Below are 20041 nucleotides of genomic sequence, written 5' to 3' on the forward strand. Positions count from 1 at the left end.
TCAAATGAATTTGAGTTTATGTCTATGGTAAGCAGCGGCAATCCACCTGTCACTCAAGTGGCCACGCCCTTAATTATGCAGAACTTTAAGGCTTAATATAATTTAAACGGATGAGTTATAAAAAAAATTCACCCCCCTCACAGTTGTCATGAAGGGCAAAATTAGCAATATAGACCGAAATCTTTTTTTGAACCAGGCTGTAAACGTTTTTTTCTGCTGTAAAGTTGGGCATTTTAACATGGGGAGTCTATGGGACTGACTCTCTTCTGCAGCCAGCCTCAAGCGGCCAGTCGATGAATTGCAGTTTTAGTCACTTCCTTATTGGCTTCACGAGAGAGAGCGCGAGGTTGCCGCTCGGTCCCTGTCTATGCTCGGTCCACAGTCATGAATGCGCATGCTGAGACATCAGCCGAACAAATACTGCCCTCTAGTGTTGCACAGAGGCGAATTCAACTAAAATCTAAATGACTGAAGCCTCATAACCTCAATGGATTTAAAAGCATTTAAAAATATATATTTGTATAATTAATAATTGCATGAAAATCTGCACAACTATTGTAGGAAAATAATGTGTTTAAGTTAGATATTTTGACCCATTTCCAGTATTGGTTATGCATCTTTATTATTTACTTTTAATATATGTACTTATTTGTAATTCTTTTGTACATATGCAAAACTTAAAAATAAATAATAATAATACAAAACAATTGTAGAGGTCAAGTTTGACCAGCAACCATGGCCTTAAATAAAATAAAATTTTAAATAAAAAAAACATTTATAACATTTGACCAGCAATCATGGCCTTTTTTTTTTTTTTTTTTTTTTTTTAACATATAATTACATAATTATTCACTAAAAGTCACTATGTTCTAAACATAAAAGTCAAACAGGACATTTAAGTGATAAACATGGGTAATGTTTAATTCAATAAAATACTGAACATGGCAGCAGAATCTGAAAAGACCCAAACCGGGGCAACACAACATACATTTACTACATCAGCAGCAGTAAAAAAAAAAAAAACCTCCATCATTCCTGATCCCTTGTGAGAATCCAGCCACCTTTGAGCTGGCAAAGGATCATGGGAAACTCCTCAGGTAGTCCTAACATACAAATAATTGTTAGGGTTTCTTTATGTGAAACAGAGAAATATAACAAGAGTAAAAGATGCTTCAACTAGCATCAGTTAGCAGATCTGCTGACATTACTTATATACATCACACATCAACACCTGATAGCATAAAAGTTTGGCTTCAACTACATTTGCACAACTTGCACTGCAATACTTTATTTTTCAAATCCCTGATTTGATAATAGAGAAAACCAACTTAATACAATTGATAAGATGGAGACGAGGGAAGAAGATACATGTACCACACAAACAAACATACACACACTAAATAAAACAGGGTTGCATGTCCTCAGAGAACAGTTCATCTGAACCACAGAAGCCATTGAACCTGCAGATGCTTGACTCAAAGCTAAACACTTTATAAAACGCATCGAGCACCTTCTGTTAAAAACAAAAACACAAGAAAATTTCTTTAAATCACAGAAAAGCAGCTGGATATTAAATTATATTGCTACCACACAACAGAATAAAATACTTTAGATATAAAAAGTCACACTATCTGAGGTATATCTGATCACTGAGCACATGACGGTTGAGATTCAGTGATCGTATATGTTTTACGCTGACTAATCTGATAAAGTCATGAGATGACTGAAGAGTACAGCACTACGGACATTCGGTCTCCAACGCTGAAGTTATTGCGGGAAACAGGCGAGCCGTGAGATATCGCCACTGTTGAGATGTGAATCAAGAAAAGCCTGGGTCATATTTTACCCCCCAAAAACAATAAGAAATTGAATGGTGCAGAAAGAGACTGGAGCATATTTTAAGACTGTCTGATTTTTTTATATTGTGAAATTACTTTATGACATTTCAGGTCATTTTTTCCTCTTCAATGTAATGGAAAAAAATATTCTTATTACTGTGATACAAGAAAAATATATTTAAATTGTTAAACAATTGTAAATATATATAGGTCATTTTGTTGTATTTAACATCAATTTACAAAAATCTGCATTACAGTAATGATAATTTGGGGGAGAACATTGTAGCTTAATTATGACATTAATGATTTAAAAGCCCAAAAAATAACTTTGTTTTCTGCTAAATTAAATGTTGTGTCAGGACAATAACATTTTCAAAATATTTAGAAAAATTGTTGCTTAATTATGACATTTATGATAAGAAATTTATTTTCTGCTAGACTAAATGTTGCATAAAGACAATAAAGCCTATTTCAGGACCATTATGGTGTTTTTATATTCTGACATTATTTAGTTGATAAAGGAGCCATTTTAGAACGGCACAAGAAAGGATCTTTATTTTTTGCTAAATTAGTAAAGCCTGTTTTAGGACCATTATCATTTTTGTTATTAATACGGTGACATTATTTATGACATTTTAGCTCTTTGGATTGTCATTACGGTAATGCAAAAAAAACATATTCATCATTACTGTGATGGCAGAAAAAATATATTTAAATGGAAAAAACAACAATGTACTTTTTTTTTTTTTTTGCATTACAGTAATGATAATATGCATTGTCCCAAAAGCTTTATTTTCTACAAAATGAAATGCTGCATAAAGAGAATAAAGCTAATACTAAGATCATTTTGATTTGTTTTAAATTGCAACATTATATATATAAGAAAACAAAAAAAAATTCTCATTACTGTGATGCAAGGAAAAATATATTTGTAAAGCACATCTGTACAAATATTTAATGTTGTTTTCTTTTACCAAATTCCTTACGCTAATATAAAAGTGTTAAAAAAAATCTATGTGTGATATTTTCATTCAAATATTTGTTTTCCATTATGCTAATGATGTGCTAAAATGTGCTTAACAGCTATGATATAATCCCGCAATGCAAAAAATCTTCTCCCCAAAAATAAGCTTTACTCTCACTGAGCAAAATTTTCATGAATGTATAATTCTATATTTTTTTATTTCGATTTTATGACTTATGACCCAGATTTTTCTTTGTGAGATTCACCAAACTGCTGAGAACTATTGCTGTAAGAGTGAGCGGTCACACAATCACATGCACGGAGTTTACCTGAGTAGTGTAGTGGACAAACATCACACACTTTCCTGATGTACCGAAACATTTAGCCGTGACTGAAATCAAACCGCAGAACTAATACTTCAACTGCAGCTCTTGTCACTCAGAAACAACGAGCGCTGAAACACGCCAGCGGTGATGATGGCACGTCTGACTTCAGATACTTTAACATAAGCAAGATGCTACATTAAAACCAATCCGACGCTCCGAAAGGCAACTCGTATCATAACAGTCCCGCTGCCCTCAGCTTCCAGTGTCCCAGACAACTGCCGGAAATAGCAAAAATAACATCCCACGAGACATTTCAAAGGGGAAAAGGGTACATTAAAACTACATTAAAATTCACCGAGTACAAAAAGGACCTTGTGTGCTCTTGGAAGGTTGTGTAACAGTCATCAGATCGTCGCGTAATCTTGAAAAAAACAGTGGGTAGAGAATTATGGATGGAGGTATTCATGGAGTGAAGGCAAAAAACAACTTAAAAATGGCATTTAAACCGATGAGGTAACGTGTGCTCATATCCCAGCAGTCTGAAACAATCCCCTGAATGCTCTCCGAGATTTTGAGGTTTTGTGTGTGTGCCTTCCTCTTGGAGGAGTACAGTAGATGAATGTGCTGGTGAAAGCCATCCAACGATGCAAGAAGAAATGAGATACATGACGATCCAGAGATCAAATTAGCAGCAAAGTTCACATTTACTGGAGTGATGAACACAGTGGTTCGCAGTCCCTGATGTTTGGAGGCGGGCGTTCAGGTGCTGGACTCTTTGGGAGGAAGGTCCGTGTCACTATCAGAAATCATCATGGAGACCAGGCACTCCGAGGTAGACGTGTTGATGGTGTTGGTTGTCTTTGAGAGGGTGGAGATACGTTCCTCCACGCAGCCCGCTGACAGACGCGCCTCTGCGTCGTGGTCCCAGCACTCCTCGATGGTCTCACACAACTGACCCAAACCCTGACCAAACCACAGAGAAAGAGGTCAAGATAAGAAAGGATTTCGACATTGTAAAAAACCTGCAACTGTAAAATGACAATACTAATATTTATGACCGTCTTGATTATTTTCAAATAAGTACTTCTTCTGAGATTCTCACCGGATGTTTGATCCAACAGTCTTTAAAAACCGGCCGCATCTTCTTGTGGACCACCACATCTTGAAGGTCTTCCAGTGAGGGGTGTTGGCCCACCTCCTCCTCAAAGGGCAGCTGATACTCACCTACAGGACCTGAGTGAGACAGCAACAGCATTAGCTGCATCCCACACAATACACAGCTATGTCATCGGCTAAGGCGTAAAATTACAATACTAACATATTTATGGCCGTCTTAATTAATAAATGATCCTCATCACAATTTTTTTTATAAATAATTGGTGTAGGTTCATTTTACACTGTGATGGAAAACACAGCATTTCCAGTTTGTTTAGAACCATTTCAAAATTCATGAGGGTCATAGTTCTCAGGTCAGAATACATGGAAATCTATAACTATACAAAAAAAAAAAATCACATCCCTGATTATGTAGGCAGAGATTTTAGTTGCCAATCAATAAATAAAACCACTTCAAATGTCAAATATTAGGGTTATGTTATTATTCAACACCTTACTCCCAGAAATGTAAATTGAGGATTGAGACTCACCATCGGAGGCGGTGCAGCGAGACACCAGCTCCCACAGCACCAGTCCTAGAGCATACATGTCGATCCTTAGGAAGGCGTCCCTTTGGAAATTAATGGCTCCCTCCAGCACCTCCGGAGCCATGTAACGCCACGTTCCCACCTGTGGCAGGACAGAAAACACAAAGAGTGATTCACGAGACTCAGCCTCTCACCACCATCCCAGCCGAGTTTGGGGACCATCTTAATGTGCTTCAAATTTACACTTATTTGACCTTAAAATGACTAAATGATAAATAAAAGCCTCATGTTTCTTGCATATATTTAGCAGATGCTTTTATTCAGATCCACATACAAATAAGGCACGTTGCAAGCACTATTTTATTTAATACTTTAACACCATGACACTTTATCATAAGAACAGCAATATTTACAGTGCAGTGCAAAGTATTAGACAGATTAGACTCGTTTTGCAATGTTAAGCAGCACAACTATTCTGATAAACATTGCTGATAAAAAAAATAAAAAAATCAGAGCAGCAAATCAGCATATTAGAATGATTTCTGAAGATCATGTGACACTGAAGACTGGAGTAATGATGCTGAAAATTCAGCTGTGCATCACAGAAATTAATTACATTAAAATTAAAAAAAAAAAAAAATATATATATATATATATATATATATATATATATATATAACAACTGAAACAGTTATTTTAATTGTTATAATATTTCACAATATTACAGTTTTACCGTATTTTTGATCAAATAAAAGAGACGTCTTTCAAAAACATAAAATTTTACCACCCCAAATCTGAACAGTAGTCTTCCTTGGTACCGAAGGATTTATTTGTATTATTTTTTTTTTTTTTTAGGTAAATTCAGTGCATGCATTCAAATATTTAGCATGGATATGAAGAAGCAGCTGGACTGAGATGTAGTCTTTGAGACACTCACCTGGCCGTGTGTATCTCCAGGCGGTTTCCCAGGCTCAAAGCAGACAGCCAACCCAAAGTCTGCAATCACTGCGGTCAAATCCGTCTTGAGCAGGACATTCTTACTCTTGAAATCTCTGCAAAACACAAACCTCAAATCAGCCACTGTCTACATATGACTACACAGAAAAGGCATTAATATTTACAAATGTATTTTAAAAGTGCACAGCAAATGCTCAAAGATCCAGTTCCTTCCAGATCTGTATCGCTCTTGTAAAAGCTCCGTCTCATGTACCTGTGAGCGATGGCAGGTTTGGGTCCCTCTGCTCGATAAGGAAGGTCTTCATGAAGGTACGCCAGGCCACGGGACATACTTGCTGAAATATGGCACAACTGAGGCCAGCTCACCGGGTTCCCCTTCAGGTAATCTGTTAGCGAACCCTGTGGAGTGTGGAGTTAGGGTTTGGGATTAAGGATTGTGACATTTTTTATTTAATAAAATTATTTTAAACTGAAATATATTAATAGCATATTTTAGGACTGTCTGATTTTTTTTATATCTAATAATTCATAAATAAAAAAAATGTGTATATATATATATATATATATATATATATATATATATATATATATATATATATATATATATATATATATATATATATATATATATATATATATATATATATATATAATTATTTTTTTATTTATTAATTTTATATATATATATCTCATTTTAATTAACTTCTATTTACTAGCTTGATGTACTAAGAAAACTAAACCAGAAAAAAAAACACAATTTAGACATTTAAAAAAGATTCAAATAAAATACAACAACAAAAACAAAACAAAAAAATTGTTAACTAAAATTTAAATACATTATTCAATGCCACTTACAAATATGAATAATGACAAGCACTTTACCATAAGTGCAACAATATTTACAGCACACAATGGCAAGGTAAGTATAAAACATTAGCCTAGTGTTTCTTTAAATTTGCATTTATATTTTTTGACTAAGTGCAGATTATTGTTGGTTTTTATCTATTCATTCTGAATTGATGCACTTGAGTACCAACAATTAATATTTATATGCAGAACTGTTTTTATCTGTTGCATATTTGAAAAATGATTTGGTCCATTTCACCCCATAGTATGGTTTTGTTATTTCTCTAGGGACATTTTGGGGGAAAATAAGCCCTCACTGACCCTCTCGTGGAATTCTGTGACCAGCCACAACTCCATCTGAAGGTTCGTGCCACGTTTTTCTGCTGAGATGTAGCGCAGAATATTCTCGTGTTTAAAACCCTCGGTGAGGAAAATGTCTCTCTCGTTTTGCCATGACTGCTTGTCCTGTAAATGAACACATTCAGAATCAAACATCATACACACGAAATTCATTTGAGAACAGACACACACAAGCATTCCTCTTTTCAAAGTGCATGAATGGAATATTTACCTGGATGGGAAATATTTTCACCGCCACATATTCACTCAGTAACTGGGCTTTCCAGACGCAGCCAAAGCGCCCCCGGGCTTTCAACTCCAGCAACTGCAGCGGCTTCAGGCCAACCAGAGGAGACGGTGGAGGAACACCAGCATCCTGATCAAGAGAGTCCAAATAAAGCTCATTCAAACACACAGATAAAACACTGTATCTGATGAGCAGTAAAACTTAATCAAAGTGGCATAAAATGACATTTTGTGGTAAAAATTTGATATTTGGGACTAAATTACATCTAACTACAAAATATACATAAAAAATCTTTTCAACAATCACTCATCTGATAGAAAACTACAAGCATATCCCAATAACAATCTTTTTAATGTTTTTTTAAGGTCTCTTATGCTCACCAAGACTGCATTTAGTTGACAATAAATACACAAAAAATTGCAATATTGTTTTTCTGAATATAACAGGAGTGCTGCATTATATTTTTTGTGAAAACTGTGATACAAAGATATCCGGAGTTGTCAGACCTGGCCGATGTCGACGTGTCTGTAGGGTGGTTTTCGTTGGTGGTACGTCCAGCAGGCGAGCACCAGGGCCAGAGAGAGAATGGCCAAAGGAAGAAGAGAATAAACCAGCACACCCCACAGAGACGGCCCGGGCTGAGGAGGCTGGATCTTTACTGGGAGAAAACACACATCAGCAATAATCAGGTGTAAAATAAAACACATGAAGCCATTATAAAATGATCCAGCTTTGGCTGAGCATCAGTTTTACATCAATGCACCAACTCTCGTATCTACCATCACCAACAGTTACACAACTAAAATATAATACTTAGAAGAATTGATTGTTAATAAATGTAAATATGTATCATATTGCTATTGACAATTACTGTATAAAAGCAAAAGGTTATGGTTTAAGGAAGTTTTGGCATTTAAGCTTAACCATGGTAAAATCAGTGTAACATACAACAGATTCCTTTATTCAAACTGACAAATTCAACAAAAACACTGACAATTACGAGGATTTAAATGCTAAAAACCGTTCAAAGTTGCACAGCTCATATAAAGAACCTGAAGAACGGGCCACATGGCAGTGAGGAGACATATTGTCTGGTTTACCTGCAGGAGTGATGGCTTCTGGGAGGTGTGTGAACTTCTCATTGCAATAGTTTCCTTCACAGCAGCAGAAGAACACCTGTGGACTCTCCTCCGTAGCCACACACTCCTGCCTGCTCACACACACACACACACACACACAGAGAGAGAGAGAGAGAGAGAGAGAGAGAGAGACAACGGTGATGAAAGGGGTGGATCTAAAAATAGGAAAATGGCACTGACTGATGAGTTCTTCACTGAAGGAATTGCTAAATTAGAGAAATAAATCTAAATGTAGTAACTTGGATGTCTGCAAGGAAACCACACAGCACATATGCAAAAACACATCATTTTCAGCAATTCAAAACAGTTTACATGTGTACAATCCTCAGTGATCAGTGTCTAATGTGACCCACATTTGCATGTTTTCACTTGAGAGGATCTGGGAATATGGGAAACTGCTGGATTCAGAGCCATTATCCATTAAAGGGACACTGTTATCATTAACTTCAGCTTATTATTCTCCTCCTTCAAAGGTACCCAAGCACTTATTTTCTAAAAATAAAATGTAAATGTGATTTTATTTACAAATATCATAAGCAAGAGTTGATTGACATGGGGTCAGATTTGAATATTTGAAGAAATTAGTCCTTTTATTCAGCAAAAATGCATTAAATTTATCAAAAGTGACAGTAAAGACATTTATAATATTTCAAATAAATGCTGTTCTTTTGAACTTTCTATTCACCAAATAACCCTGAATTTTTTTAATAATGTTTTTACAATAATGTGAAACAGTGAAATTGTTTTCAACATTGATAATAATCAGAAAAGTTTCTTGAGAAACAGCATATTAGAATGATTTCTGAAGATCATGTGACACTGAAGACTGGAATAATAATGCTAAAAATGTAGCTTTGCATCATATGAATAAATTACATTAAAAAAAATTATAACAGAAAACAGTTAAATTGTAATAACATATATGTTTTTACAGTATTTTAAGTCATAAAAATGCAGCTTTGGTGGATATAAGATACTTAAAATATTCAAAATTCTTACTGACCGCACACTCGGTCAAACAATATGGTTAAATAACTTCTGACCATTACATCCAAAGAAGCTTGTAATAAGTAAAGATGTTCAATTAAATAACTTTGCATTTTAAAACATTCTTCAATCCATAAACAAAACTTGAAGACAAAGATTGATGTGCTTCATTTGTTTGGCACCATATCAATGAAAGAAGGTAGTGGAATCAAACAGTGCCATTATATGAAGGAGGTTCTGATGTTACCGGTCATAACAGTTGAAGTCGTCGAGCCAGCAGCCTTTTCTGACCAGGCGGATGGTTCCAGTCGAGTTTAACCAGGAGGCGTAACAGTGCAGCCTCTTGTCTTTCTCCCCCTCACACCTCTCAAAACCGCTCTGATTGGTTTTCTCCGTCCGCCAGTTATCATTGTAATAGATGCACTCTCTAGTCTCCACCTCCGCCTGACTGCCTCCTGACAGAAAACACAGAATAGAAGCAGATTAAAACAAGCATTATCTTTACCAAACAGTTGCTGGTATCCATTGATTGCCATAGTATGGGAAGAATAAAAATACTATGGAAATCAATGGCTGTCAACATTCTTCAAAATATCTTCTTTTGTGTTCAACAGAAGAAAGAAACCCATACAGGTTTGGAACAACATATATATGCAAACGAATGATGCATTGCAAATGATTTGAAACCAATTAAAAATGTTTTGCTTGTTTATTTTTAAAATGTAGGGTATTTTATTATGCATTAGACATTAAAAGTGTGGCTGCTTTTGTGGTTGGATTCATCTAGGTATTAAATCATCAAATAACTACACAAACATTTTCAGCCGCAAATGATTTTCTAAGATCACAAGCAACATTTACCTGTCAATCAAAACCTAATGAGATGTTTAAACACTTAAAACCCCCTCATCAGAAACCCCAGTGTGTGTTCAACTAGCCATCAAACCTCCGTACCAAAACACACAGCCACAAACCACAGGCTTCATGGGTAGATGATTTAAGACCAGTGAATGGAGTTTCTGTGGTCTTTAAGAAAACCACCAAATCAAATCCAGATGTTGAATCAGCTGTCAGAAGGCACGTCTTGTCGTCTTTGTATAACCGACCCTGTGCATCACTGCACACTATTGCACAAAGAACTGGGTCAGGGATGTGAGATGATTACATAGCGTAAGATCCACATTTCAGACGAGCAGAAAGACCTCCTAAGGTCAGACTGAAATGGGGGAAGATAGCAAATTATGATATAATGCTGGATAGGGAACACAAGCAAAAAGGTTTCTGCTCATTGCATTTGTTAAAAATAAATAAAAACAAAGCCTGCCCCTTTAAATTTGACATATAGCTGCCACCACCCTTCCCCCCTGAAGCTCTACATATTTATTTTAGTAATTGATCTTTATTTGTTTTGTCTTTTTAAATACAACTGAACTCAATGCTTCATACATTATTATTAATAGTAATCTTTTTTTAAGCCTATAAATAAGAAACAAGCTTTTATTGGTCTTTAATCTTTTAATAAAGATTTTTGGCCAAATATTACTTACAAATAATGTGATTTATTTGTCTTAATATTATTTCTTTATTTCTTTATTTTACACCACTGGCACTGAACCGTATTATTTTGACAAAGCTGACACTTAACATGAAGCTTAAATATTATTATTTTTTTTTTAAACAAATAATTATTTGTCTTTTTGATTTCTTCAACCCAAAGCTCAACCTCTTAAATATCAACTAAATAATAAATATATAAATAATATTAACTCTTGTTTTTTTAAATACAACTAACCTCAATGCTTGGAACATTATTATTATTATTATATTATTATGATTACTGTTTTTCTGACACCATTAAACTGAATGATAAATTTAGAATTATTAAAAGTTTTTATTTGTATTTATTCTTCATGCAATTTATAAGCAATTGTCATTTAAAAATAATCAACTGGACCTAAACTATTATTATTTTTAAATACATTTATTGTAACTTAATTTTATCTTCTTTTTTTTTCGGATGCCACTTAACATTACTGAATAATGTTTTTTTTGTCTTTTTAAACAAAACTAATCTCAGTGCTTGTACATTATTATTAATCACTTTAACTAAAAATTATTATGTTTCTGTTCCAAGGGAGAAAAAAAAAGCAGATTACACATAATGTTTGATGGGCTACACAAGCAAGGAGATTTATGCACATTACATACTTAAAAAAACAACAACAAAAAACAAAGCCTGTCCCTTTAAATTTGACGTATATCCTCCGGCCACCCTTCCCCCTGCAAACGTGACCCCACCTACTCACTAAAGCACCCAGAATCAGAGAGAAGGGGCTACAGAAGCTTTAACACCAGAGCTCATGTTATGAGATGGAGTTCATCATGCTTTTAATAGCTAAACACTCACTGATATATCAATGTATGGCTTCTTTGTCACTGATACTGTGTGTCACATGATAAGAGCAAATTACATCAGCAGCCCCCTACTTAAAACCCACAGCACTCCACTTTCCTCGTTCACACACACACACACACACACACACACACACACACACACACACACACACACAGAGAGAGAGAGAGAGAGAGAGAGAGAGAATAAGTGAATTTCTAAGATCCCCTGTGGTGCACTTTCCCAGATTTTACCTTTCTTCACCCCATCACCACCCTGCAGCTGACACACACACACACACACACACACACACACACACTGATCTAGAGGGTGTATCAAAGACTCTTTTGTTTTGAGGGGGTTTCCTCCTCACAAGCACCCGTAAAGGACTCCATTACAAATCAGCTTTCATGATAAGAAGATTTCCTCACTGGTCCCATAAAACAATGATCAAAATCAATACCTCAACATCAATAACTGAACAAAGCACAATGCTTTGTCTGCTGGTCAAATAAACAGACTGGACTAAAAGTGAAATCTAAAGTAGGAACATAAAAGGACAGTTTTGAATGTATTTGATGCACAACAACAACAAAAAGTAAGTCAAAGTATATGTATATGTATAAGTGTGTGTTTGTGTGTGTGTGTGTGTATACATATACATAACACACTTTTAGGCAAATAACACACACACACACAAATATTTAATAAAAAGAAAAGGACCTTGTCTAAACTTCTATTATTTTGTTATTTATTTATTTAGACTCATTCTCTATTTCTTTTTTTATAACAGTTGGCCTGCTGCTTTTATTATACCCAAATAATATTTTAACCTTTTTTCACTTAACCCAAAGTCCAATGCATTATTAATATTAACTAATCTTTATTTGCCTCGTCTATTTTTAATACAACTCAGTGCTCAACCCATTATTGTTTAACCATTTATTTGTTATTAACTTTGTCTTTCTGACAGATTAAAATCGATGCTCAACTTTGTATATTTCATTATGATTTTAGAATAATTTGACATATTTTACATTTGGATACCACTGGCTCTGAACATGATACATCAAATATTATCTGTATTTTTATTACAACTAATTTTGTTTAAATTGTGTTATAGTGCACCACTGTTTAGAACGAGCAAAACTCATCTGCCATGACATAATAATAATAATAAAGATGCTTTAAATATAAAATAAATGTGCCTTTTGGCAGGCGATGTTTCTCCACAAATGATCACAAACAAGGATTAAAAGCACTGACCATATACAAGGCAACACTCTAAAATGAAAACAAACCAATTTGGGAAACCAAACGAAACATGAAAACATGAGGTGAAACCGTGAGTTGTTTCTTGGAGATCAATTGTTTCAACAAACCAACTGTTTAACTTTTGTTCTCTGTGCATTTAACAATCAGAAACATAATACAAACTATCATAAACCAACCAACACGGGATTGATCGAACCTAAACAACGAAATAGATCAAAACACACCCAAGTGAGATAAAGAATGATCGATTAATTCGGGTTACACTGAAGAAACACTCAAATGGTTTGGTAACTCTGGATGGGTCTCAAAACCTAGCGCGCTGCATACATAGATAGCATTAAGTGCTTCACTTGCAAACTAGCATGCTGTTCAGACAGGCATCATGACTAGGTTTAGTAACACAGCCAGTCACACTAGATACTATCTTTTTGATTGAAGATGAAGCAAATCTCTGTAAACGCACGCCTTACCTGTGCACAAGACGAGTGCAAAAGTCAGCCAGGTAACAAACATGTTCCTTCCTTCGGGGATCCTGGCGATAAATGTCGTCCTTTATGCCGTGAAAGCATTTAAGAATGAAATGAAACACATGAACGCGAAGGCCTGCGCGCAATTCTTCAGCGCTACAATACCAACACGAGCTCTTCACAACAACAATGTATCGCTCGGAAAGAAGGTCCCTGCTGCCGCAAACATCCAGCATTTCATTCTGACCGGGCAGAAAGAGCAGCAGCATGGACGAGCTCTCGGTGCGAGCCTGAGTTTGGACGCTTGGAGCAGAAGCGAAGCCCCCTTGTGTGGGTCCGTGTTTCTTCCCTCAGCCGGGGAAGTTGGAGGGGGCAGGAGGGACTGACTTGCGAAATACTGAACGGCGTCCAAGATGGCTCCTGAGAGCCACAGCAGCGGTGCCAGCGGGAAACCCGGATGTTCATCAGTGCCACTGGACCCACTGCTGCTTCATCATCAGGCCAGTGAAAGCAAAACTGTCAAGAGAAATACTCATAAACGTGTACTATAAGCTTGAATTGCAACTGAACTATTTACAGTACATTAAAACAATAAATCAAATACAAATTATGCTATAAAATTTAAAAAATAATATAAACTTTTAATATATATATATATATATATATATATATATATATATATATATATATATATATATATATATATATATATATATATATATTCAGAATGAATCAGAAGAATGAGCTTTATTGCTAGGTATGTTTGCACATACTAGCAATTTGTTTTCGTGACAGAAGCTCCGAAGTGCAACAGAATGACAGCGCAGGAACAAAAAACACATAATAAAAGAATAAAAAATACAAATACGTAAGTAAGGAATGACAATATACAAATTGACAATGTATGCCAGATATATTACAAAAAGCAGTTATGTATGGACAGGTATATTATGTGTACAATTTCAGTGTACACTAAGAATGGGTGTTAGATAAATTAGTGTATGTGTATTTAAATATAAATGGTGTAGTGAGATCCACAGTTATTATCAAGTGTTCATAAGATGGATTGCCTAAGGAAAGAAACTGGTCCTGTGTCTGGTCGTTCTGGTGCTCAGTGCTCTGTAGCGTCGACCAGATGCCAACAGTTCAAAGAGGGAGTTCGCTGGATGTGAGGGGTCCAGAGTGATTTTGACAGTACTTTTGCTCAGTCTGGATAAGTACAGTATATTTGCATTGGATAAAAGCATCTGCTAAATGACTAAATGTAAATGTAATAATTTAATGATATTTCTGCCATTGGATTATTTAAAATTACGTTAAAATTAAACTGGAGCTACTGGAGAATATTAATATCACATCCTAATCAAAGCTCATTAATAAATAACAGACAATACAATTATTTCATTTCAAAATACATCACATTATTTATTTATTTATTTTTGGATATATGCTGCTTCATCACTGGCCCAAAATGTCTAAAACATAGCCTATTTATATTATTTACACTAATATCTGATAAATAGGCTATAACATTAAAGTAGCATACAAATGTATCCATAATGTTTACTTAAAAAAGTAACAAATACATTAATTACATTTAATTAAAAATATTAAAATTAAACAGTGTTGACTTTGTAGATAATTCATGTTACATGTAAAACTTATAAGAATAATAAAATGGTCTTATATTTGAACAAAACATTTTGAAGAAAATTATACTATTTTAGCAGTCTACCATTTTAAAATATATAAATATGTAAAATAAAATATATAATTAAATGATATACATTGTTAGAGAAAATACTGTAAAGTTCAACAGTATATAAATAAATATTTATATACTAAATATTACTAATATTTATATATTTATAAGTCTGAAACACTAAAATAAAAAAGTACAAATAATGTGCTTGATTTATTATATTATTTAAAATAAAATAAAACTGTATTTTCGATACAAGTTATGGCAATCCCACTCAAAATAATAATAATAATAATAATAATAATAAAATAGGGTCCCAAAAGCCTGAACAATGAACAAGTACACTACTTTAGTAGTTGATGGGCTTTTTACAAATGAGTAAAATCAAATACTACAGATGTGCTCATCTGCACTAATTCAACTATATTATGTATTTTAAAACATATTAAAATTAACCCTGCTTCACCACTGACTCAAATATAAAACCTATAAAGCTAAACTATACTAAAGTAAATGTCTGTGTTCAATTTGTGTTAATTTGTATTGTTCAAACTGTGAAACAAATACATACAAACATGTCACCTGCAACTAAAACACATTATTTTATGACCTGGACAGACTTCTGAAAGTCAGAGCTGATCTTAGGCATGTCACTCGTTTCTTCTCTACAACCAATCAACGACACAAAGAGTGAGAGAACCCCACAGTGCTGCTTGGCCCCAGAGGTCACGGCTTTGTTCGTCCTGTTCCCACCCACTAACAAAAACTTCAGAGGGTCACATTCCTCCCCCAGACCTCGGATACTCAGCTGTCACGAACAAACCCAGGATATTCCCCTCTCACAAACTTTCTAATACAAAGACTCGCACTGTTGGCAAAGTGAGGAGAAAACAGGGCCACTGTGTTTTTGTGTTACCTTGAGCTTAAATGAGCTGCTCAGAGAAGATTCTGTGAAGTGAACTGAAGAAAGAAGATGCATCAGATTCCAGAAGATCACAACAGGTGTCAAATATATATTAAAGGAAAAATTCACCCAAAAATGTTTAATTTGTTGACTATTTACTCATCCTTAGGACACTCAATATGTGTATGAGTTTCTTTGTTCGACCGAACAGATTTAGAGATATTTAGCATCACATCAATAGATGCTCTGCAATGAATGGGTGCCGTCAGAATGAGAGTCCAAACAGCTGATAAAAACATCATAATGATCCACTAGTTATCCACACCACTCCTGTGCATCTAATAACATTTTTGTAAAGTGAAAAGCTCTGTGTTTTTAGAAAACAAATCCATCATTATGACATTTCTAACTTCAAACGGTTGCTTCAGGCTTAAATAAAAAAGGCTTCTTGTATGAATTAAGAAAAAATATGCACTGGTATATGTGGTTATATATGTTTAGAGGTAACAGAGAATGCTTTATTAAAAAAAAGTGTGTTTTTACATGTGAGAGAGAGAGAAAGAGAACAGCAACTTCTTCACTTTTATTTCAACTCATTGCCTCAATACAAATACAAAATAAAACATACAAGAATATTTATTTGCTAATTGCATTTTCTTCTCAAATAACTCATTCATAATTGAATGATAAAAAGTTTCAGTAATGTAAATCAAAGTTAAGGTTCATTTGGTTTATCATTTGCGTTAATTATACTTTGAAACATTGAATTTCTTTTGAGAGTGAGGCAGTTTTGGGATGTGAAAGTTTAGAAATAGTTGACCACCCTGCGGATAGACTGGATGTTGGGTTCCTCAGCTTGCCATTCCATAAATGAGCAGTAGTTTCCTCTTTCCACAACGTACATGCGGCCACGATAGTTTGGCTCCTCGTACATGACCCAGCTAAACCAGCGGAGAGAAAGAAACATTTGATTTATTTTGTTTATTTGCAATTGGTTCTCATGTGTGAATGACATTCAAAATGAATGACTGCTGTTGCATTTGTGCATCATTTAAATTGTATTATTTTAGGCTGCAATTTCTCAATCAATAAATGCAAAATGATATATATATATATATATATATAATTCAAGATTTATGGGACCTTGGAATATTTTATGCTTTCAGTCTTTGATTGCCTTATAAAACATTGTTTGATGTTAGGCCATGCAGAACTTACGCTCCGTCTCCATAGACTTTAACGGAGTTGAGGCAGTTCTTGCTGAATCCGGAGCTCTGGAGGAAGGGACAGTCGTCACACAGTTCAACACACTGACCGGTGAAGTTCTGACCCTCAAAAAGCTCCATCCTGTAGTGCTCCCCATGCTGACAGACACAGACAAGCACACTGAGTGTCACATTTGAAAACAAATCATACAGTCAAGACAGAAGATCTCAGAGGTCAGACGTTTGACCCTTGACAGCATGACAGACAGACAAGTAACAGAAATACTTCCAGACTAGAATTAGCATATATTGTTTGCAGAATGCATATTTTCTTTGTGCATTGAATACTTGTTGACTAAAATAATCTAATGTGATTAGGATAATGCACAGCGTTAATTTAGATATTTAAATATTTTGATGTAGTTTTTATTTTTATATTGCTTTTGTTTTTGTAAGTTCTAGTAACTTTCATTATCTTTTTGAAACATATGTCTACATAGCTTTAAATTTTTATGTCTTTTAACATTCTATTAATTTTTTTATTTATGTTTCAGTTTAACTACAGTAAAATTACAGTACAGAAAATGAAAATAAGTTTTTTAGAGTTGTAAATAAAGAAAAGATTATTGGAGTATGTTTTACAGAAAAGAAAAAGAAAAAAAAATCAAAATTTCACATTTCAAATTTATTTAAAGTTGGCATGACATTTACTTGTCTTTTTCTCTCAGTGTAGTTAGCAGTACACTATATCTTTTAATAAAGTCTTTTCATCCTCACCATTTTGATTGGCTTGCAGGAGCCCATATGATCATTGTGGCCATTCCAACGTTGGAAATCAGGATACTCTCCTTTTTCCAGCATGTACTGCTGTCCCTTGAAATCAGGATGGTCGAAACACACCCAGGCCCCGCTCTCCACGCGGATAGAGTTCACCCTGTTCATGAAACCACGGTCCTGGAAGTTTTCACAGTTGCCAAACATCTCCAGCTTCTGACCTGTGAAGCACTTCCCCTCGTAGAACACTATCTGGAAGATGACGGAGGCTTGATTTAGTGCCAATCACAGGAAAAACTCTTGATTTATTGAGGTTTTTGATTCAACTACAGTGACCGGTGGTGTAACAGACTCTACATGAGTTCACAGTGTGAGATTCATTAATCAGTGTCACGCTGTGAACACTTTCCATCTTGTGAAGTTTCTTACTCCATCTTGGCATTAAACCAGCAGAACAAATGGAGCAAATGAGAAAAATTTGACATTTTTCCACAGTGAGAATTGTAAGTCAAATATTATCTACATTTCATAATATTTGAAGGTAAACTCAAGATCATAATCAAGATCACTGTTTGATTCCTAAGAATAAGTCCAAAAATAAACAGCTGGCATCGCCAGGCTCAACAATAATTTATGTTTCATAAAATGTAAAGTCTTTCATTTGTTTGTAATGCACATACATTTTTATGCCTTGAAGTTTGTCAAGACATAAAATTCAGATTTACCACGGTAAAGTTATCTATTAGGCTGCAAAGTTGAGGCTTAGTTAAATTTTCAAAAATAGTTTATGATAATCAGGAAAGCATCAGCTAGAATGGGCTGAAAATCATAAAAAAAATCATAATGTTCCAAGCAAAAAGTTCATATATTATGATTTTTCAGCTATTTTTCAGCTATTAGTGCAAATTAAAAAAAAATTATTAGATCCATGTTTCTTCATAAAAATAGCTATTTATTCATTTTACTTTATGTATTTTACTTATATATATTCCCAATTGTAAGTTGCTTTGGATAAAAGCATCTGCAAAATGATAATGTGAATGTAAAAAAAAGTTTAATTTATTATTATTATTTTAGTTTAGGCCAGTAAACATAAAGACAGAACAGATGCAAATGTGTTCTTATTGTTTTTGTTGTGTTCTGCAGCACAGAATGCGTGCACTGAGATATTTCATGTAAATATATGCATTCATTTAAGAGTGCATTAATTTCGGTGAATGAGATGCTTTTACTGGTATTGTAGCTATGCAACTACAGTTGTGCAAATTGCAAACTATGCAAAAAAAATATTGTGTATTTTTATATTAGTTTGCAAATATCTATTACATATTTCAAAAGTACAGTATATATATGAAACTGTTTCAGCAGACGAAAGACAATATTCCCTGAAATATACTTCTCACCTTCCCTGAATATTGTGACATCGTTCCCTGCCTGGATCCTGAGCAACTATCCAGTGGAGTGAGAGTGAGAAAAAGAAAGAGAGAACAAGCGGAGGGAAAAATCCGCACTGTCTGATATATGTGGCCTATACGCTCTGAGGTGTTATCGCGAGGTTTTGCCCACAAAAGTGGCACAATGGAGAGCTTAGCGGTTTCTGCATCATGGACAGTTTCTCTTACACTGCTCTGCTGATATCGGAGTTCAGGAGGGTGAGATGCACAATGGCACAATCAATTGTGTTAAAGCTCTGATTTACTGTCAGTGTTTGGGTGTGAGAACGACTGCTGCTGGAACACAGTCAAAACAACACAGCTGAAGAACATAAACACCACAAGAACTAGACCACAAGAGACGTACCACAAGAGATCTATCTATCTGTCTGTCTATCTATCTATCTATCTATCTATCTATCTATCTATCTATCTATCTATCTATCTATCTATCTATCTATCTATCTATCTATCTATCTATCTATCTATCTATCTATTTGTTCGTCTTCATGACCCCAGCTGGGAAGCTGCAGGAAGGAAATTGCATACATGCGATTACAACATTGCACAACACCCTGCAAACACACAAAGTTCTATCTAAGT

General features: G+C 34.7%; 2 protein-coding genes across 2 annotated transcripts; both read right to left on the minus strand.

The window, feature by feature from the left end:
- Positions 1-894: 894 nt before the first annotated feature.
- On the minus strand, positions 895-13926 carry LOC113112785 (activin receptor type-2B-like). The gene is made up of 11 exons (XM_026278639.1): positions 13424-13926; positions 9534-9741; positions 8261-8370; positions 7667-7818; positions 7146-7289; positions 6896-7039; positions 5982-6127; positions 5709-5823; positions 4775-4913; positions 4231-4361; positions 895-4091 (listed from the first exon to the last, which is right to left on the minus strand). The coding sequence occupies exons 1-11, from the start codon at positions 13464-13466 to the stop codon at positions 3888-3890; spliced, it is 1536 nt and encodes a 511-aa protein (XP_026134424.1). The 5' UTR covers positions 13467-13926; the 3' UTR covers positions 895-3887.
- A 2663-nt stretch (positions 13927-16589) lies between these two features.
- Positions 16590-19522, minus strand: LOC113112793 (gamma-crystallin N-A). Its single transcript, XM_026278646.1, has 4 exons — positions 19409-19522; positions 18009-18257; positions 17245-17390; positions 16590-16967 (listed from the first exon to the last, which is right to left on the minus strand). The coding sequence occupies exons 1-4, from the start codon at positions 19427-19429 to the stop codon at positions 16832-16834; spliced, it is 552 nt and encodes a 183-aa protein (XP_026134431.1). The 5' UTR covers positions 19430-19522; the 3' UTR covers positions 16590-16831.
- Positions 19523-20041: the final 519 nt, after the last annotated feature.

The sequence above is a fragment of the Carassius auratus genome, chromosome 2, assembly GCF_003368295.1.
Source record: "Carassius auratus strain Wakin chromosome 2, ASM336829v1, whole genome shotgun sequence".
NCBI lineage: Eukaryota > Metazoa > Chordata > Actinopteri > Cypriniformes > Cyprinidae > Carassius > Carassius auratus.